The following is a 20,977-nucleotide window of genomic DNA, read 5'->3' on the forward strand; positions in this document are numbered from 1 at the left end:
AGCGCCTCTCCTCCCTCTCGGGGCGCTACCTGGGAAAATCGGCTGTGGGGGCGGTGCCCCGGCGAAGGGCGCGACCCAATTTTTAGCCCTAGAGGTTTATCAAATTTTACAACAGAACTAACTCACTATTCACACAACCTGGCTTCCACCTCCACCAGCCTTCAAGTGGCACCTGTGCATTGCTCCTTTAAATAGCTCAGCTGAAGTAGAGTCATCCATGATGTCATCGGACCCGCTCCACTTAATTGGACGGGAAACCCGGATGTCTGATTCAATTGCAGTGGCTTCATTAAAAAGCTCAGCTGAAGTAAACTCCAACTTCCAGGTTCCCAATGCGATCCACAGCACCATGCCCCCCACTGCCATTGACACTCAAAAGTAAAAAGTTCACCCATTGTCTCTGATTCCCACCACAAATTCCATTCTCTAGCCACCGACTCTATCCCTCTCCCTGGCCACTGTCCGAGGCTGAACCATACCCTGCACAACCTTGGCATCCTATTTGATCCTGAGCTGAGCCTCCGACCCCATATCCACTCCATCACCAAGATCGCCTACTTCCACCTCTGTAACATGGTCCATCTCCGCCCCTGCCTCAGCTCATCTGCTGCTGAAACCCTCATCCCTGTCTTTGTTACTTCTAGGCTTGACTATTCCAATGGTCTCCTGGCTGGCCTTCCATCATCCACCCTCCATAGGCATGAGCTCATCCAAAACTCTGCTGCCTGTATCTTAACTCGCAGCTAGTCCTGTTCACCCACCGCCCCTGTTCTCGCTGACCTACATTGGCTCTCGGTCCGGCAACGCCTCGATTTTAAAATTCTCACGCTTGTTTTCAAATCCCTCCATGGCATTGCCCCTCCCTACCTCTGTAACCTCCTCCAGCTCTACGACCCTCGAGATCTCTGCACTTCTCTGGAAATTGCGTGCATGATACGGATGGGCTGCCCAATTTACAACAAGATTGAGAGGGCGGCTCATCAATCATAAGAGACCAGGAGTTATAAAGGCCCAGGCCGCGCACCAAATACGTCGTGGGGGCTTCCTGCCTGCGTCCTCCACACCCCCCCCCCCCCCCCCCAACGGCTGATTTGCACGTCGAGTTAAAATTGGGGCTATAGTTTCCTACATTACAGCAGTGACTACTCTTCAAGAAGTACTTCATTGGCTGTAAAGCACTTTGGGATGTCCTGAGGTTGTGAAAGGCACTATATAAATGCAAGTCTTCTTTTCTATTTCTACTTCAGCTTTCTGCCTTTCTAATGCATTTTAATGAATCCTAGTTGATGCTCTTCATTTGGAGGGATTGTGTTGGACTTTGGGCAATATTGCTGTATTACAAGGTGCAGCTGTGATATTAAACCCCTTGAGTGCATTTTAAGCTGTTGCAAAAATCTTTTTACACTATGACACTTTGTTCAGGATGACCCTTTACTGCAAGCATTGGCTAAGGTTTGCCTTTTGAATTATATACAGTAAACTCTTTCGTATCCGGCACCGATGGGACCGGGATGGTGCCGGTTGAGTAAAAATTCCGGATAACAGAGAGGTAGGCAATTTTTAACACAAAAAAAATAAAAACCAGTGACTAACTCGGCCACCGCGGGAAACTCGGACTCGGAAAAACGAAAAATGGATGGATTCGGCAGGATTACCAGTTATCTATTTTGCCGGTTATTAAAGAATTCCAGTTGATTAGGTGCCGTTTAAACAAGAGTTTACTGTAGATCTATTTGTAATACCTCTCTGAACTATGCTTATTTTAATGAAAAACATTTGTTTTAAAGCCTGTAACTAATGGGCTTCCTTGTATACTTCAAAGCACTAATTTCTTTAAATGCAATAATTTGTTGCACTTAGGTACACAGGATTTGTTGACCTATTTCTTGCATCTAAACTCTGCAGAGCTAAATAATTGCCTGCAGTAAGGAACAATTTGTAATTATGATCTTTATCACAAGAGAACAAAGAGTACTTATTTCTCTTAACCTCAGAACAAAACTGTACTTTAAAACATGAAGACGTTTTAACTACTCCAGTACATGCAATATTAGCCCCCACTTTATTGTACAATTTGTAGTCTCAGGAAAATTATCACCATAGATCAAACCTGACATTGGAGGATCATGTTTCTTTTTGTTAAGTGAAATATCTACTTATTAAGGTGACGGATAGCACTGCTAATGTAAAACTTTCCTGACATCAGTAGTAGGGAAAATGTTAGAATCTGTTATTAGGGACGTGTTAACAGGGCACATAGAAAACCATAATAGGATTGGGCAGAGTCAACACGGATTTATCAAAGTGAAATCATGTTTGACAAATCTGTTACAATTTTTTGAGGTTGTAACTAGCAGGGTAGATAAGGGGGAACCAGTGGATGTGGTGTATTTGGATTTTCAAAAAGTATTCGATAAGGTGCCACAACAAGAGGTTATTACACAAAATTAGGGCTCATGGGATTTGGGGTAATGTATTAGCATGGATAGAGGATTGATTAACCGTCAGAAAACAGAGAGTAGGGTACCGCAAGGATCAGTGCTTGGGCCTCAGCTATTTATAATCTACATCAATGATTTAAATGAGGGGACAGAGTGTAATGTATCGAATTTTGCTGATGATACAAAGCTAGGTGGGAAAGTAAGTTGTGAGGAGGGCGCAAAGAGGTTGCAAAGGGATATAGACAGGTTAGGTAAGTGAGCAAGAACATGGCAGATGGAATATAATGTGGAGAAATGTGAAGTTATCCACTTTATTAGCAAAAATAGAAAAACAGAATATTTTTTAAATGGTGAGAGATTGGGAAATGTTGATATTCAGAGGGTCATGGGTGTCCTTGTTCACAAATCATAGAAAGTTAATATACAGGTACAGCACGCAATTAGGAAAGCAAATGGATTGGAGTATAATAGTAAAATAAATTTAGTGCAATTATATAGGGCTTTGGTGAGACCATACCTGGAGTATTGTGTACAGTTTTGGTCTCCTTACCTAAGGAAGTATATATTTGCCTCAGAGGGAGTGCAACAAAGGTTCACAAAACTGATTCCTGTGGATGGGGGATTGAACTATGAGGAGAGATTGAGTAGACTAGGCCTATATTCCCTGGAGTTTAGAAAAATGAGAGGTGATCTCATTGAAACATAAAATTCTTTAAGGGCTTGACAGAGTAGATGCTGGGAGGATGTTTCCTCTGGCTGGGGAGTCTAGAACTAGGGGTCACATTCTCAGAATAAGGGGTCAGCCATTTAGGACTGAGATGAGGAAAAATTTCTTCATTGAATTTTTTGATGAAGTAACAGGGAGGATCGATGAAGGGAATGCAATGGATGTTTTCTACATGGATTTTAGGAAGGCGCTTGACAAAGTACCACATAGAAGGCTGGTTAACAAAATTGAGGCTCATGGTATAGGTGGGTCAGTGGAAGCTTGGGTAAGGAATTGGCTTAAGAACAGGAAACATTGAATTTGGTAAATGGCTGTTTTTCAAACTGGAGGATGGTAGACAGTGGTGTTCCCCAAGGGTCAGTGCTGGGGGCCACTGCTTTTTTTGATATATATATATATAAATGACCTGGATATTGGAATACAGAGTAGAATTTCTAAATTTGCCGATGACACCAAACTTGGGGGAGTGGCAAACAGTGAGGATGATACCAATCGACTGCAACAGGACATAGAAAGGCTAGCAGAATGGGCAGACAAGTGGCAGATGGAATTTAATAGAGAAGTGTGAGGTGATGCATTTTGACAGAAGGAACAGGGAGAGGCAATATACACTTAATGGCACCGTTTTAAAGAGTGTGCAGGGACAGAGGGACCAGGGAGTTAATGTGCATAGGTCCCTGAAAGTGGTAGTATTGCATCCAGTTCTGGTCACCACAATTTAGGAAGGATGTGAAGGCCCTTGAGAGGTTGCAGAGGAGATTTATCAGAATGGTTCCGGGAATGGGGGATCTTAGCTACAAGGACAGGTTGGAGAAGCTGGATTTGTTTTCATTAGAGCAAAGGCAGTTGAGGGGTGATTTGATAGAGGTGTACATGATTGTGACAGGTTTGGATAGGCTAGACATGGAAAGGCTGTTCCCACTGGTTGATGGTACAAGGACTAGGGGACACAGATTTAAGGTTTTGGGCAAGAGATACAGGGGGGATGTGAGGAAAAACTTTTTTACACTGCGAGTGGTGAGGAACTGGAACTCGCTGCTGACGGAAGTGGTGGAAGTGGAGACACTCAATGTTTTCAAGGGGAGACTGGATAGGCACTTGAGGGAAATAAACTTGCAGGGCTACGGGGATAGAGCAGGGGAATGGGACTGACTGGATTTCTCTACAGAGAGCCGGCACGGACTTGATGGGCCGAATGGCCTCCTTCTGTGCTGTTATGACTCTATGGGGGAAAAGTTCGGTTCATTTGCACCTCTTGTTAGCACCCTTGGAGAAATATATTGGGAGGTTAGCGGCGGTGGTAACCGTTAGCGCCCCGCCTCCGGCGATGACGTCATCACCATCCGCAGTGCCCCGCTCGCATCCTGACCGCGATCTTCGGTAGCGCCCCCTGACTTACCGCTGGACGTTATGTCTGACAGGGTCAGGAGGGCCTACCTGCAGCCAGTGTGGCGCAGATTAAAGGGGAGGTGCTGGGCGACCATTTTTGTTGCTGGCCGCCTGCCAGCACCTGCCCCCGATGCCTGTGAAGCCGGCTGCGCTCCGTGAGCCCTGCACTCCTCTTGAGTGCCAGGCTCTTTTGCTGACACTCCAATCCCTGGTGACCCAGCTGGGCCCCGGGTTGCGCTGCGCAAGGCCCCTTCCCTTTAATAAGGGGAAGAAGGCCTGCAATACCATGACGCGACGTGCTGCAGCACCGGAATATTCACTCGCAGCGCCCCAAAAGGGAGGCAGGGTGCTTCCAGTAGTGCCCAACCTCCCTCTTAGGGCGCTACCAGTGAATTTCGGGCGTGGGGGTGCTAACGTTTTTGGGGCACTAAAAGTAGCAAAGTTAGCACCCCAACGGGAGCACAACCCAATTTTGCCCCCTATGACTCAAAGGGTTGTGAACCTTTGGAATTCTCTACCCCAAAAGGCTGTGGATGCTCAGTCATCGAGTATATATTCATAAAAGAGATCGATAGATTTTTGGACATTAAGGGAACCAAGGGATATGGGGATAGGGCAGGAAAGTAGAGTTGAGGTAGGAGATCAGCCATGATCTTATTGAATGGCAGAGGAGGCTCGAAGGACTGAATGGCCTACTCCTGCCCCTATTTCTTATGTTCTTATTCCATTCAGGTGCCCAGTGTACATTAAACAAAGGCCAGGTATAGCATATCCTGCTGAAGAGTAAAGCTCTCTTTACACTCCCCCTATTTATGTCCTTTAGCCCTATTCGCAGAGAAGCCCTTGAATATACCAGAGTAATATTTCCATTTTGCGTACTGGTGCTTTCACGAGATTCCCACATTAGTACCAAATGGGGCAATGGACTTGTCCATTGGAAACTGTGTTGGAGCTACTCAAGCTTATTTTACATTGGACCCTTGCAGCCACCACTCAGAGGGGACTTTCCTTCATCCATCTGGAATTGTAACCCAGGTGTGAGAGGTGAAAGGATATTGAGCACCCGCACTACACCATTCAGTCCCAATCATGGTCATTTTAAACAATTTCTCTTATTGGAAATAAATACTTCATGAGTTGTAACAGCATGCAAAGATATAGTAAATTGAATTTTCAATAGTCAGTAAATTTCCTGCCAGTTGAAACAATTGCAAGTAGTGCAGGTTTTATTTTACCACAAAAAATAAATTTACAACATCTTTGTGGCATACACAAAGCACATTCCATATCGACTCTCTTGATAGGTTCGTTCTGTGACTAGTTGATGCTAGAAATCTTTTGTTTGCAATGCTGTAAATATTTAATGCTCCATAGATAGTATCTGGTTAACTGCCTACATGTGTACATTTTAAGATTTGAATGACTTGTTTCTGATACCAGCCATAACTAACTTGTAGTGAGCCCTTGTAGACCATTTTAATGCACTATGGGCATGTTTCCACTTCAAAATGGTGAATTGCATATAAATATTCAAATTTTGTAAAGTTGAGTTCCTCTGAAATGAATAGTTCTGTGTGTGGACAAAATGCAGGTTCACTCTAAAATGAATTCAGCCTTAAAGTTTTTTAAATATCAGTAGCATTTTCTTAGACCATTAATACTACTCTTGTTTAAGTAAATAGAAAATTATGCCGTAACCAAACAAAAATACAAAAAGTACAATAGATCTTTTCCTAAAGTACAATACAGGTTTTGCTCATTTTTAGAGCACCTGGTCATGAGAACATTCCTGCTGCTGCCTGAGAGTAGCATCAAGAAGGCCTCGGGCACAAGGATGGTGTCTGGTACCAGGTTCCATCTTTTTGTTACCCTGTTGGATTCTCTGACCTGAGAAAGTCCAGGCACAGGGCCTAAGGCCCTCTTCTTCAGGGAGCCCTTTAAATAGGTGCCCATCTGGCGTGGAGGAGTAACATAAACCAGGAGGGCCACCCTCCTGTCTCATCAGCATAGTTCTGTAACGACTCCTATTCCCCCCCTCCCCCCAACCCAGGAATCATTTGTAGGAAATCCCTAGGCAATGTAAAAGGAGTGGAGCCTTGTATAATGGGTCTTCTTCTACCCACTCCTTTTCCTCTGCTTTCTACTTGGAAGCTGACAGGAGGAAAGTCAGCCCTTATACATTTAGGCAACATTTGTACTGCTGATATGAATGCAGTTGATTACTTGGGGACACATGGGGGCCGATTTTCAATTTCCGCATTCGTCGCACCGCCCACTTGATGAAGCTTGCCAGAGACACAAACTATTTGTGTGGTCTAGCCTCCTTAGAGGGCAGTAGGAAATCCAGTGGCTCCTCTGCCGGAGGTAAGGCCTTGAAGTCACAGTAGATGTCATTTGTCACTTTGGAGGCAATTCGGGAGTGTGGTGGGGAAGAGCGGGGCACAGAGGGACGTGCCACGGACAGGAATAATTTTGTGGGGCCAAGAGCATTCATGCTCCTCCTAGCCCACAAAAATCAATGACAAAACAGTGTATAAACTTTTCTTGGGAGCAGCATGCAGCTGTCCCTTTAAGGACCGCCAGTTCAGCTGCACAGCGTCAATTCCACTGGAGTCCACACCCAGTGGGAAACCAAAATTCTACCAGGTCCTAAATATGACACGGGACCCCAACATTTTGGCCACCTAGTTTGAGACTCACTCAAAAATCTAGTCGGGAGGGCCTCAGACGACCAGACAGTTTAAAAAAAAATGTTGTCAATCTACTGCCCCATTCAAGCTGGGTTGCTAAGCAGATGAAATCAATCCTCTGATGGTTACTCACAAAAATTTGATTTATTAAGTTTTTTTTAAACTTGTATATAAATGATTACAAACATTTCTCTTGATTTTGTAACACAAAAGGGTAATTTTACATTTTTAATCCAATTAGATTTTATATGGAAAATCCCTCTAAAATAGGTCATCATACTTGACACCATGTAACAAACTTGTTTATCACATTTGCAGTATCTGCTCTAATCTCACACATGGAAGCTGTTTGTCACAGAAGGATTAACGTATTTATTCCAGAACAATTTATTACCTCACCATATTGAATTGAGGGTCAGGTTTCTACTTAAACTAACTGGCACGACAACCAAGCTCTCTAAATCTTTAAAAGGTTTGGCTTGATTTAATGCAATTTGCACAGTATTTAGAATAGATATAAATGCCCTTGTTTCTTCGCTTGCCATTTCGATACAAGCCTATAAATTGTATACAAGTTTCTCCTTTATGTTTACAGGAAAGAAAAACATACATGAGGGGGAACACTTTAAAGGAAATGCAACTTTCAAATCAGATTTCACAGGACTGAACACAGCTATTGCTTCAATTTAAAATACAAAAATTGAAACATTCTCTTAGTCATCGACTCTTCATTCGAAGTTGCTTAATTCACATTATCTGTTAAATCAAATTGAAATTTGCAAAATAAACCTTCATTATGATTTTATTCAAATTACTTAATCCATACTACTGGATAATTTGACTTTTTTTAATTAAAAAAACACCTTTGATTAACAGTAACAGCAACTTGCATTTAAATAGCACCTTTAACATAGAAAAACATTCTTCACAGCACTTCACAGACATAATCACAAAAATAGATGCGGAGCCAAAGAAGGCGATATTAGGAGAGGTGATCAAAAGTTTGGTCAAAGTGCTGGGTTTTAAGAAGGTGATGGAGAGGAGGGAGGTAATTTCAGAGCTTGGGTCCTAGCCGGCTGAAGGGAGGACCACCAATGGTGGAGGTGAGGATAGAGGGAAATGCAGAAGAGGCCAGGATGAGAAATTTTAATTGAAGGTATTGGGGGCCAGGAGCCAATGTAGATTAGCGAGAACGGGTGATCGTTGTGCAGGACTTGATGCAGGATAGGATACAGGTAGCAGAGTGCTGGATGAACTGAAATTTACAGACGGTAGAGGGAGACCAGCCATGTGAGCATTGGAATAATCCAGTCTGAAAAGAAAAAAAGACATGCATTTATATAGCGCCTTTCACGTCCTCAGGACGTCCCAAAGTGCTTTACAGCCAATAAAGCACTTTTGAAGTGTAGTTACTGTTGTAATGAAGATCACAAAGCTGTGGATGAGGGTTTCAGCAGGAGTTGTGCAATGTTATTGGGGTGGAAGTAGGCCTTCTTTGTGATGGAGATGTTATGCATTTGGAAACTCAGCTCCTGATCAAATAGGATGCCAAGGTTGCGACTAATCTGATTCAGCCTGACATAGTGGTTAAGGAGAGGCTCATCAAGACTGAATGTCGGACTAGCAGTCTAATAATATAGAGGCAGTGGAGGGGTCAAGAGAGATGTTGGAGAGCTAGAGCTGGGTGTTGTCAGCAAACATGTGGAAGCTGACCCCATGTCTTCAGATAATATCGCAAGGGAAAGCATAAGGAAGAACAGGTGACCAAGGATATATCCTTGGGGTTTCTGGAGGTATTGGTGCAGAGGTGGGAGGAGAAGCCATCAATGGTGATCCTGCTTCAGATCAGATAGGCAAGAGTGGAACCAAACAAGGGCAATACAACTGAGGTGGACAATAAAGAGGTGTTGGGGGACAGTTGTGTGGTTGATCGTGTCAAAAGCTGCAGAGAGGTCCAGGAGGTATAGTACATTGCTGTCGTGGTTACAGATGACTTAGGGCTGTTTCGGTTCTGTGGCATGGTGGAAATATGATTGGAAAGATTCATACAGGGAATACGGGAAAGGTGGCCATGGGTTGGGAGGCGATTTCAAGGACTTGGAGCAGAAAGGGAGATAGGAGATGGGGTGGCAGTTTGCAGGACAGAGGGGTTGAGGGTGGGTGTTTTGGGGAGAGTGATGACAGTGGTTTTGAAAGGGAGGGGGAAGAGTACCTGAGGAGAGAGAACCATTTACATTGTCAGTTAGCATGGGAGTCAGGAAGAAAAATTATGTGGTCATTAGTTTAGTGGGAATGGGGCCAAGGTGCAGGAGGTGACTTTCATGGATGAGATGACTGAGAAACGGGAGACAGAGGAGGGTTGAGGGCTAGAATGGAGCGGTCCAGGGGAAGGTTTGTCTTGGTGGCTAAGGGGAAGGCAGGGGAGCAGCAGTGGCAACTGAATGGTGGGTCTCAGTATTAGTAACAAAGATGTCCACGCGCCCCTTGATGTTTTGCACTTTTCTTTAAATTAACTATGATGTGTGGCTGAAAATATAAATGAACTATGTTCATGACTAGAAATTCCTCCCTGTATTACATGATCACATGGTTGAAGTCAAAATTGTTATATGATTTTGTTTGTGGAAGAATTTCTAGTCACTGGTATCCAATTAAAAATGATGAGAGGGTTAGAATATTCCTTTAATGAAAGAACCAAAAAAATGTCCAAATGATAATTAGATTTAGATATTTTGGAACATTCCAGATTCTGTCCAAAGAGGAACATTTGTACTGTAATATTTGCTGTTGTTTGAGGCAAAATATCACATTTTTACTAAGTTTTTTTAAATGGCTGTCTAGTTTAGAAACCAGTCATTAACATTAACATTGAGTTATCAGTTTCATTCTTTTTAGAATTTGTTTTAAATATATAAACATTGCAGCAGGTTTCTGCAGATGTTTACTGATTTACACAGCTCTTAATAATTATGGTAGCATCTCTGCACCAAAATAAACAACATGATCATTCAGAAAATACTGAGAATTTTACATTTTTACTTCACCTTTATCCAATTCTATTTAGTACTCTACAACAGCTTAGTAACATTTTTGGCAAGACTTGTTTGAAAGATGCAAAAGCTGGTGGAACTCCCTCTTCTTGTCCCTGGAAATGTTTTATATTTTACATTTCTTCCATTTTCAGATTGATCTGCTTGTTCCAACTAAAGTGACTGGTGTAATCACCCAGGGCGCAAAAGACTTTGGCCACATACAATTTGTGGGTTCGTACAAGGTAGCCTACAGTAATGATGGAAGGAACTGGTTTATTTATAAAGATGTAAAACAACAAAAGGATAAGGTGAGTTTTTAAAAAATTAAGATTTCCACATACTGAGCTGGCATGATTCAACAGAGCAACTTATTCAGTATTTCTTGAGTTCCTGTAGGATTTCTGAAGATTCAGTTTTCCCCTTTCTTTATACCTTTTATTTAATGTGCAACTAAGATAATCAAATGAGGAAACCACTAGGGACTTTGCTTTTATGAAGACAAGCGATACAAAGCATTAGGAAAGCTGTTTCAGTTTTAACACCTTGGTATTAAAGTCTGCAGCACCCCTGATGATTCCCTTTCGAATTTGGCATTTAAGACTACGTCGGGCAAACATCCACAGCAAAGGGAGGAATCTATTTGCGATATAGATGGAGGTCTTCTTAATGATCAAGTTGATTGGTATTGGCAGCTGGACTAGGTAGTCTTTTATTTGAACCAAAGCCACTGGAAAATGCCAAAAATCATTACCAATGTTGATCTTGAGGCATCAGCTCCAGTCTCATTGTCATGTGATTCAAGAGCTTATTCAAAAGTATGCGTCAGAACCTGCAATCATCCTTCTTTGGAGGGCATACCTATGGAGGCTTTAAGAACTTCACATTAATGTTGTTAAATCAATAGGTATTGATGCCAGTTAGTTCTGTGCCCTGGCTGAGCAGAGATTTTGGATCAGCTAGCATGAGAATACTTAGCTCGCCACCTAAAGCGACCGAATGGATGAACTACAGAATTTGTTCATCCCAGTTTGGCATAAAAATAAAACAAAAAAGGTGACCCAACCGTGGCTAACAAGGGAAATTAGGGACAGCATAAGGTCCAAGGAGAGGGCATATAAATTGGCCAGAAAAAGCAATAATCCTGAGGATTGGGAGCAGTTTAGGATTCAACAAAGGAGAACAAAGGGATTAATTAAGAAAGGGAAAATAGAATATGAGAGTAAGCTTGCAGAGAACATAAAAACTGACTGTAAAAGCATTTATAGATATGTGAAGAGAAAAAGATTGGTGAAGTCAAGCGTAGGTCCCTTGCAGTCAGAATCGGGGGAATTTATAATGGGGAACAAAGAAATGGCAGACCAGCTAAATACATATTTTGGTTCTGTCTTCACAAAGGAGGACACAAATAACCTCCCAGAGATGCCGGGGAACATAGGGTCTGATGAAAGGGTGGCACTGAAAGAAATCAGTATTTGTAGGGAAATGGTGTTAGGAAAATTGATGGGACTGAAGGCCGATAAATCCCCAGGGCCTGATAATCTACATCCCAGGGTACTTAAGGAAGTGGCCCTAGAAATAGTAGATGCATTGCTGGTCATCTTCCAGAACTCGATAGACTCTGGAACGGTACCCATGGATTGGCGGGTAGCTAATGTTACCCCACTATTCAAAAAAGGTGGTAGAGAAAAGGCGGGGAATTATAGACCGGTAAGCTTGACATCGGTAGTGGGGAAAATGCTAGAGTCCATTATAAAAGATGTAATAGCAGAGCACTTGGAAAGCAGTGACTGGATCGGACAAAGTCAACATGGATTTACAAAAGGTAAATCATGCTTGACTAATCGACTGGAATTTTTTGAGGATGTAACTGGTAAAATAGATAAGGGAGAACCAGTGGATGTGGTGTATTTGGACTTTCAGAAGGCTTTCGATAAGGTCCCGCATAAGAGATTAGCGTGTAAAATTAAGGCACATGGGATTGGGGGCAAGGTATTGACTTGGATAGAGAACTGGTTGGCGGACAGAAAGCAAAGAGTTGGAATAAACGGGTCATTTTCCGAGTGGCAGGCAGTGACTAGTGGGGTACCGCAAGGATCGGTCCTAGGACCCCAGCTGTTCACAATATATATTAATGATCTGGACGAGGGAATTGGATGTAATATCTCCAAATTTGCAGACGACACAAAGCTGGGTGGGAGGGTATGCTGTGAGGAGGATGTTGTGAAACTCCAGCATGATTTGGACAGGTTGGGTGATTGGGCAGAAACATGGCAAATGCACTATAATGTGGATAAATGTGAGGTTATCCACTTTGGTGGCAAAAACAGGAAGGCAGATTATTATTTGAATGGCAATAGACTGGGAGAAGGGGAAGTGCAAAGAGACCTGGGTGTTATTGTGCACCAGTCGCTGAAGGTAAGCATGCAGGTGCAGCAGGCGGTTAAGAAGGCAAATGGTATGTTGGCCTTCGTAGCAAGAGGGTTCGAGTACAAGCACAAGGATGTCTTGCTGCAGTTGTACAGAGCCTTGGTGAGACCACACATTGAGTATTGTGTGCAGTTTTGGTCGCCTTACCTGAGGAAGGACGTTCTTGCCATGGAAGGAGTACAGCGAAGATTCACCAGGCTGATACCTGGGATGGCAGGAATGACTTATGAGGAGAGATTGTGTCGATTGGGCTTATACTCACTGGAGTTTAGAAGATTGAGAGGGGATCTCATCGAAACCTATAAAATTCTGTCAGGCCTGGACAGACTAGATGCAGGAAGGATGTTTCTGATGGCCGGGGAGTCCAGAACCAGGGGTCATAGTCTAAGGATAAGGGGTAAGCCATTTAGGACTAAAATGAGGAAGAATTTCTTCACCCAGAGAGTGGTGAACCTGTGGAATTCTCTGCCACAGAGGGCGGTGGAGGCCAGTTCATTAAGTATATTCAAGAACGAGTTGGATATATTTCTTAAGGCTAAAGGGATCAAGGGATATGGGGAGAAGGCAGGGACTGGGTACTGAATTTGGATGATCAGCCATGATCTCATTGAATGGCGGAGCAGGCTCAAAGGGCCGAATGGCCTACTCCTGCTCCTATCTTCTATGTTTCTATGTTTCTATAAATTAGTGGTTTAATTCCGTGTCTGGTATAAGAAATTTTCACTATCCATTTTTATTCCTGCTCCAAATAAATCTGGAAAAGAATAAGGGAATAATCATTTGAATGTGGAAAGGGTTTCCTTGTAATATGTAGAATAAACAAAGGTCAGAAAATCCAATGAACTGTTGATATCCTGTGGGAGTGAAACTGGATCAGCGTACCATGGGTTACTGGGGTATTGCTACCACCAGATGGAGAGAGAGGGAGATCCTCCTGTTAAAATGAATTGTTATGTTACAAGAGCCGCACAAATATTAGTTTCAAACAAGCAATCCCTATACTTGCATTGAATATACAACATAGAAACAGTCCATTCGGCCCACCTAGTCTGTGCTGCTGTTTATACCCCACACGAGTCTCCTCCCATTCCATCAACCTCACCTCAGCCTTTCAGCATATCTTTCTATTCCTTTTCTCTCATGTACTTGACCAGTTTCCTTTTGAAAGTGTCTGCGTTATTTGCCTCAACCACTTCTTGCGGCAGTGAGCTCCACATTCTAACTACTCTCTAAAGGAATTTCTCCTTATTTCCCGTTTGGATTTATTAGTAACTATCCTGTATTTATGGCCTCTAGTTTTGGATTCTCCCACAAGTGGAAACATTCTCTCCACATCTACCCAGTCCAACCCATTCATAATTTTAAAGACTTCTATCAGGTCACCTCTGGAATCCTTTTCCTCCCTACTATGTTGCATTCTCTTATCAAAATGAACTGTAGATGGTAATATTTGGGAGTGGGTGGGGTAGGTGAGGGATCATATTGCTATGTGTTTAGCAATAACACATTTTCTTTTTCAATTGGCAGGTTTTCCAAGGTAATTTTGATAATGATACGCACAGAAAAAATGTAATAGATCCTCCTATTTACGCACAATATATTCGGATCTTGCCCTGGTCGTGGTATGGCCGAATCACTCTGCGGACGGAGTTACTGGGATGCATAGAAGAGTGATGAATGTTGGCTACTGTCAAGAAAGTTTTCACTGTCCTTAGAATATCTCAACAAAAACTGCACAAACCTGTAAGATATTAAAGGGTTTTCATGAACAAGTGTTCAGTTTGTGATAGGCATGAGTCAAGTTAGGTGGTCTGGGCCTGCCCTTTATCAGACTTTCATATGGTGATTTTTCTTCCTTAGGAGTTTATTTTCATGTGTTTTGTTAATTTGTACATAATGAAATAAACGTATGTAATTGCAGACTTTTTGTCCCCTCCCCTCCTCCCCCTCCCCCACCAAGCTTGATTGATATGCATAGGACTAAAATCTCTAATCATTATTGCAGGTGCCAATATTGTATCTTATTTATTGTAAACTTTTTTTTAAATCCTCTACTTTTCTCTTTGGCTCCTAAGAGTGATATGATTTTAAATAGTTCAGTTTCAGTTTCTCTTTGTCATTACAGTCAAAATGTACTAGACATTAAAACAATTAAGCACTGATAAAGCTTTCATTCTACAAATTGTGCATGTCCCACATTGTTATAAGAGCCTGAAACGTTCCTTTCAAGGTGCCATTTTTCCCACGTGCATGAAATTATACTTACAAACCTTCCTACTTACAAACCTCCCTACTTACAAACCTCCCTACTTACAAACCTTCCTACTTACAAACCTTCCTACTTACAAACCTTCCTACTTACAAACCTCCCTACTTACAAACCTCCCTACTTACAAACCTCCCTACTTACAAACCTCCCTACTTACAAACCTTCCTACTTACAAACCTTCCTACTTACAAACCTCCCTACTTACAAACCTCCCTACTTACAAACCTTCCTACTTACAAACCTTCCTACTTACAAACTTGGTAATGAAAATGTATGTATTGGAGGTGTGCTTAAAATACTAATGGAGAAAACCAGTAAAGGTATATTAGGTTACTGTAATATATCAAAATAATAATTAGGCAATAAATTTTGTGATCCCTGAATATAAAAGACAATAAATCCCTGAATATACAATATATTAAATGCTGATGTGTGGATATATGTTAACCACTTTTTGTCTAGAGCGCACTCAAGGGTTTCAAAGTTTATCATTATTGTACTACATGTTTGCATTTCCAACTTAAGTTATTCTGTTACAAATTTTATTTTAAAAATATAGAAATGCTGTCTGGAGAAGGAATAGGAGGAAAAAGAAATGCTGTTGTGATTAAGTGTTGATTTCGGTTTGAGGGAGTCATTGACACACGAGTTGTCTGCCCAGTCTCAATCCATACAGCTCTGTTATGATTCAGAGCAATGTAAAATGATCTTTGTATATCAATGACTACACTACATGATGTCATTGTAAGTCACGCATTTTAAGTCGTTTGTTGTTTAGTGACTTGCTGAAGTCAATTTTGCCCCGTGCTTAAATTCTGTAACACAGCAAACGAAATTATAACAAATTCATACAAAATTCACACCTATGTAATGTAACAGTGATTCAGATACTGTTGTATGACACCTTCAGAATTTAACTGCTGGTGTACTAAATCCAGCATAGTCTAATTACAATGTTTCTTATTTTTAATTATTAATGTCTTGCACTTTTATTTCTTACTAAAAATTAATGTAGTATAATAGCACTAAACTCACAAAAAACCCAGAGTGTATTGAGGCAAATGGTAGTCGTCTGTGTACTGATAAAGGGAAAGGACCATGTAGTGCACAATATCCTCTGGGATTCCTAATTTATTCATCACTTAAATATATGTGTTTATATTGCGTATCTAACATTAATGACATCTAATGAGCATTTTAAATATGTACCATTCTATTGTAAGATGACAAAAAACATGTGTTTGGCAGTTCTGTTAGTTGTTGCCTCTGTCTATGAAGCAAAGTTTTCACATGTGATGCTGTCTTTTATAGCTTTCATATTGTATGCGCACGGGACTGTAACAAAGCTTGCAAAAATATCAGATTGGAAGTTCCAGTCAGTTTTATCCTTTTGAATGTCCCACATCTGTAATTTTCACCTTGTTCCTGGATAGAATGACAGATGCTTCAAAGCTTGAGTAATAATGAGTGTCAATAGCTTGAAAACCAAACCACAAACTTAATTACAGCCCTAATACACACCATTTCTTTATCCCTGATTAGAGAACTAAGATTGTTGGCCTGTTGTATCACACCAATTCATATATTGTTGGCCAGTTATGATTACGCCCTGTCCATATAAAGATGTTAATGTTAAACCTTATGCAGATTGTCCATAATTCTATTCCCATGCAGTTAATTTAGAAGGGTAGAACATTTTAGAAGTTGTGTCTTCAGTGCCATTGCTATAATTTCATAAGTCTGGTAATGTTACCTATTTCTGGGTTTAACCATAGCAGCTTTACAAATCACTTAATTTTCACAAGAACTAGTTAAATTGCTTAGATTATTTTCTATTTTTATGAGTCCCGCCAGTGCTGTAGTATCCTTTTTATCGTGTCTCCAAAGGCTGTACTCTTAATGAGTATTGAAAATGATCTTTATCCCTGAGATCTAGCAGTAGCCTTTTCAAATTCAATGCGGATAATTGAGTTCTGCTGCTTAGAATTACTTTGGATGCTGCATGACAGAAAAATTTGTGAACTTTTTTTTTCAATGCTTTTATGATAAGCTTGACAATTTGAAGCTGCATACCCTACACAAAATTGATTTGGTACCAAGGCGGCAAAAGTCAAGATATAGTCTGGCATTTACAAAACTACATTTACATATTTGTTGCATTGAGAAGGAGGCTAACACAATCAGGAAGGAAGCTAACACAATCAAATTTTACAGGGGAAGTTGAACCTTCCCAAAAAGAAAACACTGCATTAAGGTTTACGGCAGTTTTTTTTTCTCAATTATGTGGATAATTTTAAAATTGGCTCCGTGAAGGACAGCAAAAGGTATACTTCAGCTGTAACATTGTGGAGCAGCAGAGGAATAGTAGAGAAACTAATCTTACTACAAGCTATTCAAACCATTAGACTGTTAGCATGTCTGTGATTGTACAGCATCCCTGGTCCCTGCGATGCACTGAGTGACTTAAGAATGTATTAATATGTGGATGAAATTAAAGGGAAAGTCAACCATTAAAATAGTAGCCGATATAGAGTATCTATGAATGCATTAAATCAAGGTCTAGGGTTTAGATTGAAATGGCATAGCAAATGATAAATTCAAAGCCATTTTTGGTAGCGGATTAAAGGGAATGTTTTCTCAGTGTAGACATCCCTACTAAAGTATCATTATGCTATTTTACAAACATCAGTTATTAAAGTAAGTATGATTTCCAATTAATATAACCTAAGATACAAAGCTAATTTCAATCCTAGTTTATATCTTCTTTTAAGTGTGTGTGAACGCCTTTCAACAGATGTAGTTTACTGTAACTGGGCTTTTGGTTAAGTAATGGCCTTTTTTAAGTGAGCTCAAAATTCTAACAAAATGAAAAAAGAATGTTACTAAACTAGGTTGTCAGTTTTCTTTTTGACAAACTGAATTCTTCATTTATTATCTTCTCCATATCATATTGAGTAATACCAAACGGCACTTATTTGATTAGAACTTTGCATCCCTCAACTACATTTTGTCTCCCTTCTAGATCCTCCCTAGCATTTCTCACTATATCTTCCCTCTGCCTCTCACACCTCAGAAAATTAATCTCTCCAGTTTGCTTTCTTCTGTAAGCAGTATTGAAATGCTTGCTACTCATATAAGTGGAAAAACCTCTGTTAATATCATGTGTATTTTTAAAGACGTGTTAGCTTGTCTTTTTTTTAAACCTCTATTAACCCCCCCCCCCGCCAGATCCTCTGTAGTGAGATGTGCCTCAGCAGCTAACAGAACAGAGAAGACAGCCTGCCCCAGCTCACACACTAAGGCAGTTAATGGATGTGCAAAAGTGATGCTTTTGGATATCCATATCCATTTTTCCTCTCGTGCCCCCACTCCAAAGAACTGAGGGTGGAGCCATCAAAGGAGACGTGAAGAAACGTCCTTTGAATACAGTAATTGAAAGAAAGAAATTTCTTCCTCAGACATTATTCATCAGAAACAAGCTAGTGGATAAATGCCACCAAGGTTATGAAAATGTATCAAGAAATAGATTTGATCCCTGACCTTTTACAAAGATTGTCTGGAGGTTGGGTATTAATGAAGAAAGGTATATTTATTTATTAGCGGAGAACAGGTATCACTTTGAAAGAGGCAAGTACAATTTGTAGAGGGTAACAAATTAAGAAATACTAACTATCTTTAAGGTATAATCTACATTAACTTATCTTCCAGAAGCCTACTTTCTGATCCTTTTCCTCTGAACAGAAGAAAAAGAGTACTTTCCACTTCAAAAACACAACTGCAGATGCACATAACCAAGAAAGAACACCTAACTCATAGAATCTTACAGCACAGAAGGAGGCCATTCAGCCCATCATGCCTGTGCCGGCTCTTTGAAAGAGCTGTCCAATTAGCCCCACTCCCCTGCTCATTTCCCATAGCCCAGCAAAATTTTCCTTTTCAAATATATATCCAATTCCCTTTTGAAAGTCACTATTGAATCTACTTCCACCATCCTTTCACAACAACTCTCTGCGTAAATAAAATCTCATCTCTCCTCTGGTTCTATTAATTATCCTATAAATATTCAGGCACAGTGGGTCGAATGGCCTCCTTCTGTGCTCTATGATTCTATCTTAAATCTGTGTCCTCTGGCCACCAGGGGAAACAGTTTCTCCTTATTTACTCTATCAAAACCCCTCATAATTTTGCACACCCTTTTAAGAAAAATTGGCAAGTTATCAAATTATTGACAAAACTTGTCGATAAGAAAATTTAGGATTGCACCTTTCTGGTGAATTCTTGGAGTAGAATTTCCATGGTTCCCTGATCTTCCACTGCAATTTTGATGGAAGATCGATGGAAACCTCAGAAAAATGTTTATGCCACTTATCCCAGGCTTTCGTTGAGCTCTCGCTGAAGTTACAGTGGATGATTGGGAGAACCCTGATGAAAATTACTGGCATGTTGAGTCTAATGTTGGGAGTAGACTTGCTATACTAGAAAAGAGTCATGCTGGGGTCATTCATCTAATTGCTACCAAACCCCTTTCCTTGAAAATGGCAAAAATGAAGGCACTATACAGAGCCAAGAAAGGAGACTTGTACAGCTCAAAAACGCAAACTTTTGTGAATTGCTTCTGGACATTTATCAATTTACCAACCGTGGGTATGGAACACTTTGAAGAATAGTTCAAGTAATTAAAATTGTTAAAGCTGTTGCCAAAATGAATAATTGCACGAGTAATTTATGCAAAATACTTTAAAAACATTATTCGTATTCTGTGATTTGTTCAAGGGGGAAATACTGATACTTGTGTTTATCTATATCTTATTAAAGAAATTCCTAGACCAGAGGTTGACTTTCCCTTCTAGGACAATACAGTAAGGTCTGAAGTGAGATTTCGACTTCAAGGACTTGATGGGCTTGTTTTATTGTTGTATGAAAGATACTTATATAGAAAAAAAACGTGGCTTAAGATCTGTCATTAAGATAAAAAGCATAAATTATGTAATAGGGATGAAATAACCACTGCAATCTTAGCAACTGTGTAATAATACTCTTGTTTTTGTATTAGGCTCCAATTCTGATGATTAATGCAAAATCAGTACAGGCTTGTATGTTCTTCAGATTAACAATAAAACTTTGAAACATCCACATCTCCTGAAATGTGTTTTATATTGATTTATAGGTAATTCGGTTGTAATTGTTCATAAAGGCATGTTAACTCTAATATCTGCAGTGGGCGAAAGCAATAACCACTGATATCTGCTCAGTGGTAACAATGAACTCTACATATCAACATCTGAAGTGATGTATTTATGCTGATCTCCTTGGGTTCTGTACCAAAATCATGCTATCACCTCTCTTTATGCTCCAGTTGAGTGATAGGCAATCAAAAACCACGGTATGTCTTACAAAAATAGAATGTAATGCAGTTTGTCAGAATTCTCTCATCTAGTCAAGAAGGTAACTCATTTCTATTAAACTACTTGTGATCAAACTTCAAATTGGATCTCCAGGCATTAAGTGTATTGAAGATATTTTAATGACCTCTATACCCCTGCCGTAATTAAATATTTGGGACATGATATTCATTATCATGAACCATTATCAAGGACAGTGAGCTATCACTGCCTTCAGCAAAGAAAGAAGTGACATTAATCCTTAGCACGTTTTCAGGGTTGTCTCAAAAGTGCTTTACAACAAATGGGTCACTTTTGAAGTGCAGTCACTGTTATGGAGCAGTATTAACAAACTTGTTTAAAGTAAGGCATCCATCCAATTTTTAATAAAGGGATGTTTTGTCAGGAAAGTTATCACCCTGGTGACTGCAAGTATTATAATTTCTACGCGTTCACTTTTATGTACCACTGATCGTGACAAACAGCTTTTTTCCGCTGACAGATATGCTTGAATGCTACATCTGGGTGGTCTGCCTTGCTTAAAATCCTTAAATCTTCACAATCCAAGAATCAGCAATATGTTCATGTATAATCCTCGTTATAAGGTCACATTTCACTGAT

General features: G+C 40.6%; 1 protein-coding gene across 4 annotated transcripts in view; it reads left to right on the forward strand.

Moving 5' to 3' along the window:
- The window catches only part of LOC147124559 (EGF-like repeat and discoidin I-like domain-containing protein 3), a 367,544-nt gene extending 347,438 nt beyond the window's left edge, over positions 1-20,106 (forward strand). For all 4 annotated transcript variants that reach the window (XM_085989340.1, XM_085989347.1, XM_085989352.1 and 1 more), the window contains 2 exons: positions 10,432-10,587; positions 14,234-20,106. In XM_085989340.1, the coding sequence (XP_085845466.1) occupies positions 10,432-10,587; positions 14,234-14,380 (303 nt within the window). In that variant the 3' untranslated portion in view covers positions 14,381-20,106. The remainder of the gene's footprint in view (positions 1-10,431; positions 10,588-14,233) is intronic.
- The last annotated feature ends 871 nt before the right edge of the window (positions 20,107-20,977 follow it).

Source organism: Somniosus microcephalus, chromosome 1, assembly GCF_052327205.1.
Source record: "Somniosus microcephalus isolate GS21.2 chromosome 1, FLI_Smic_1.0, whole genome shotgun sequence".
Lineage (NCBI taxonomy): Eukaryota > Metazoa > Chordata > Chondrichthyes > Squaliformes > Somniosidae > Somniosus > Somniosus microcephalus.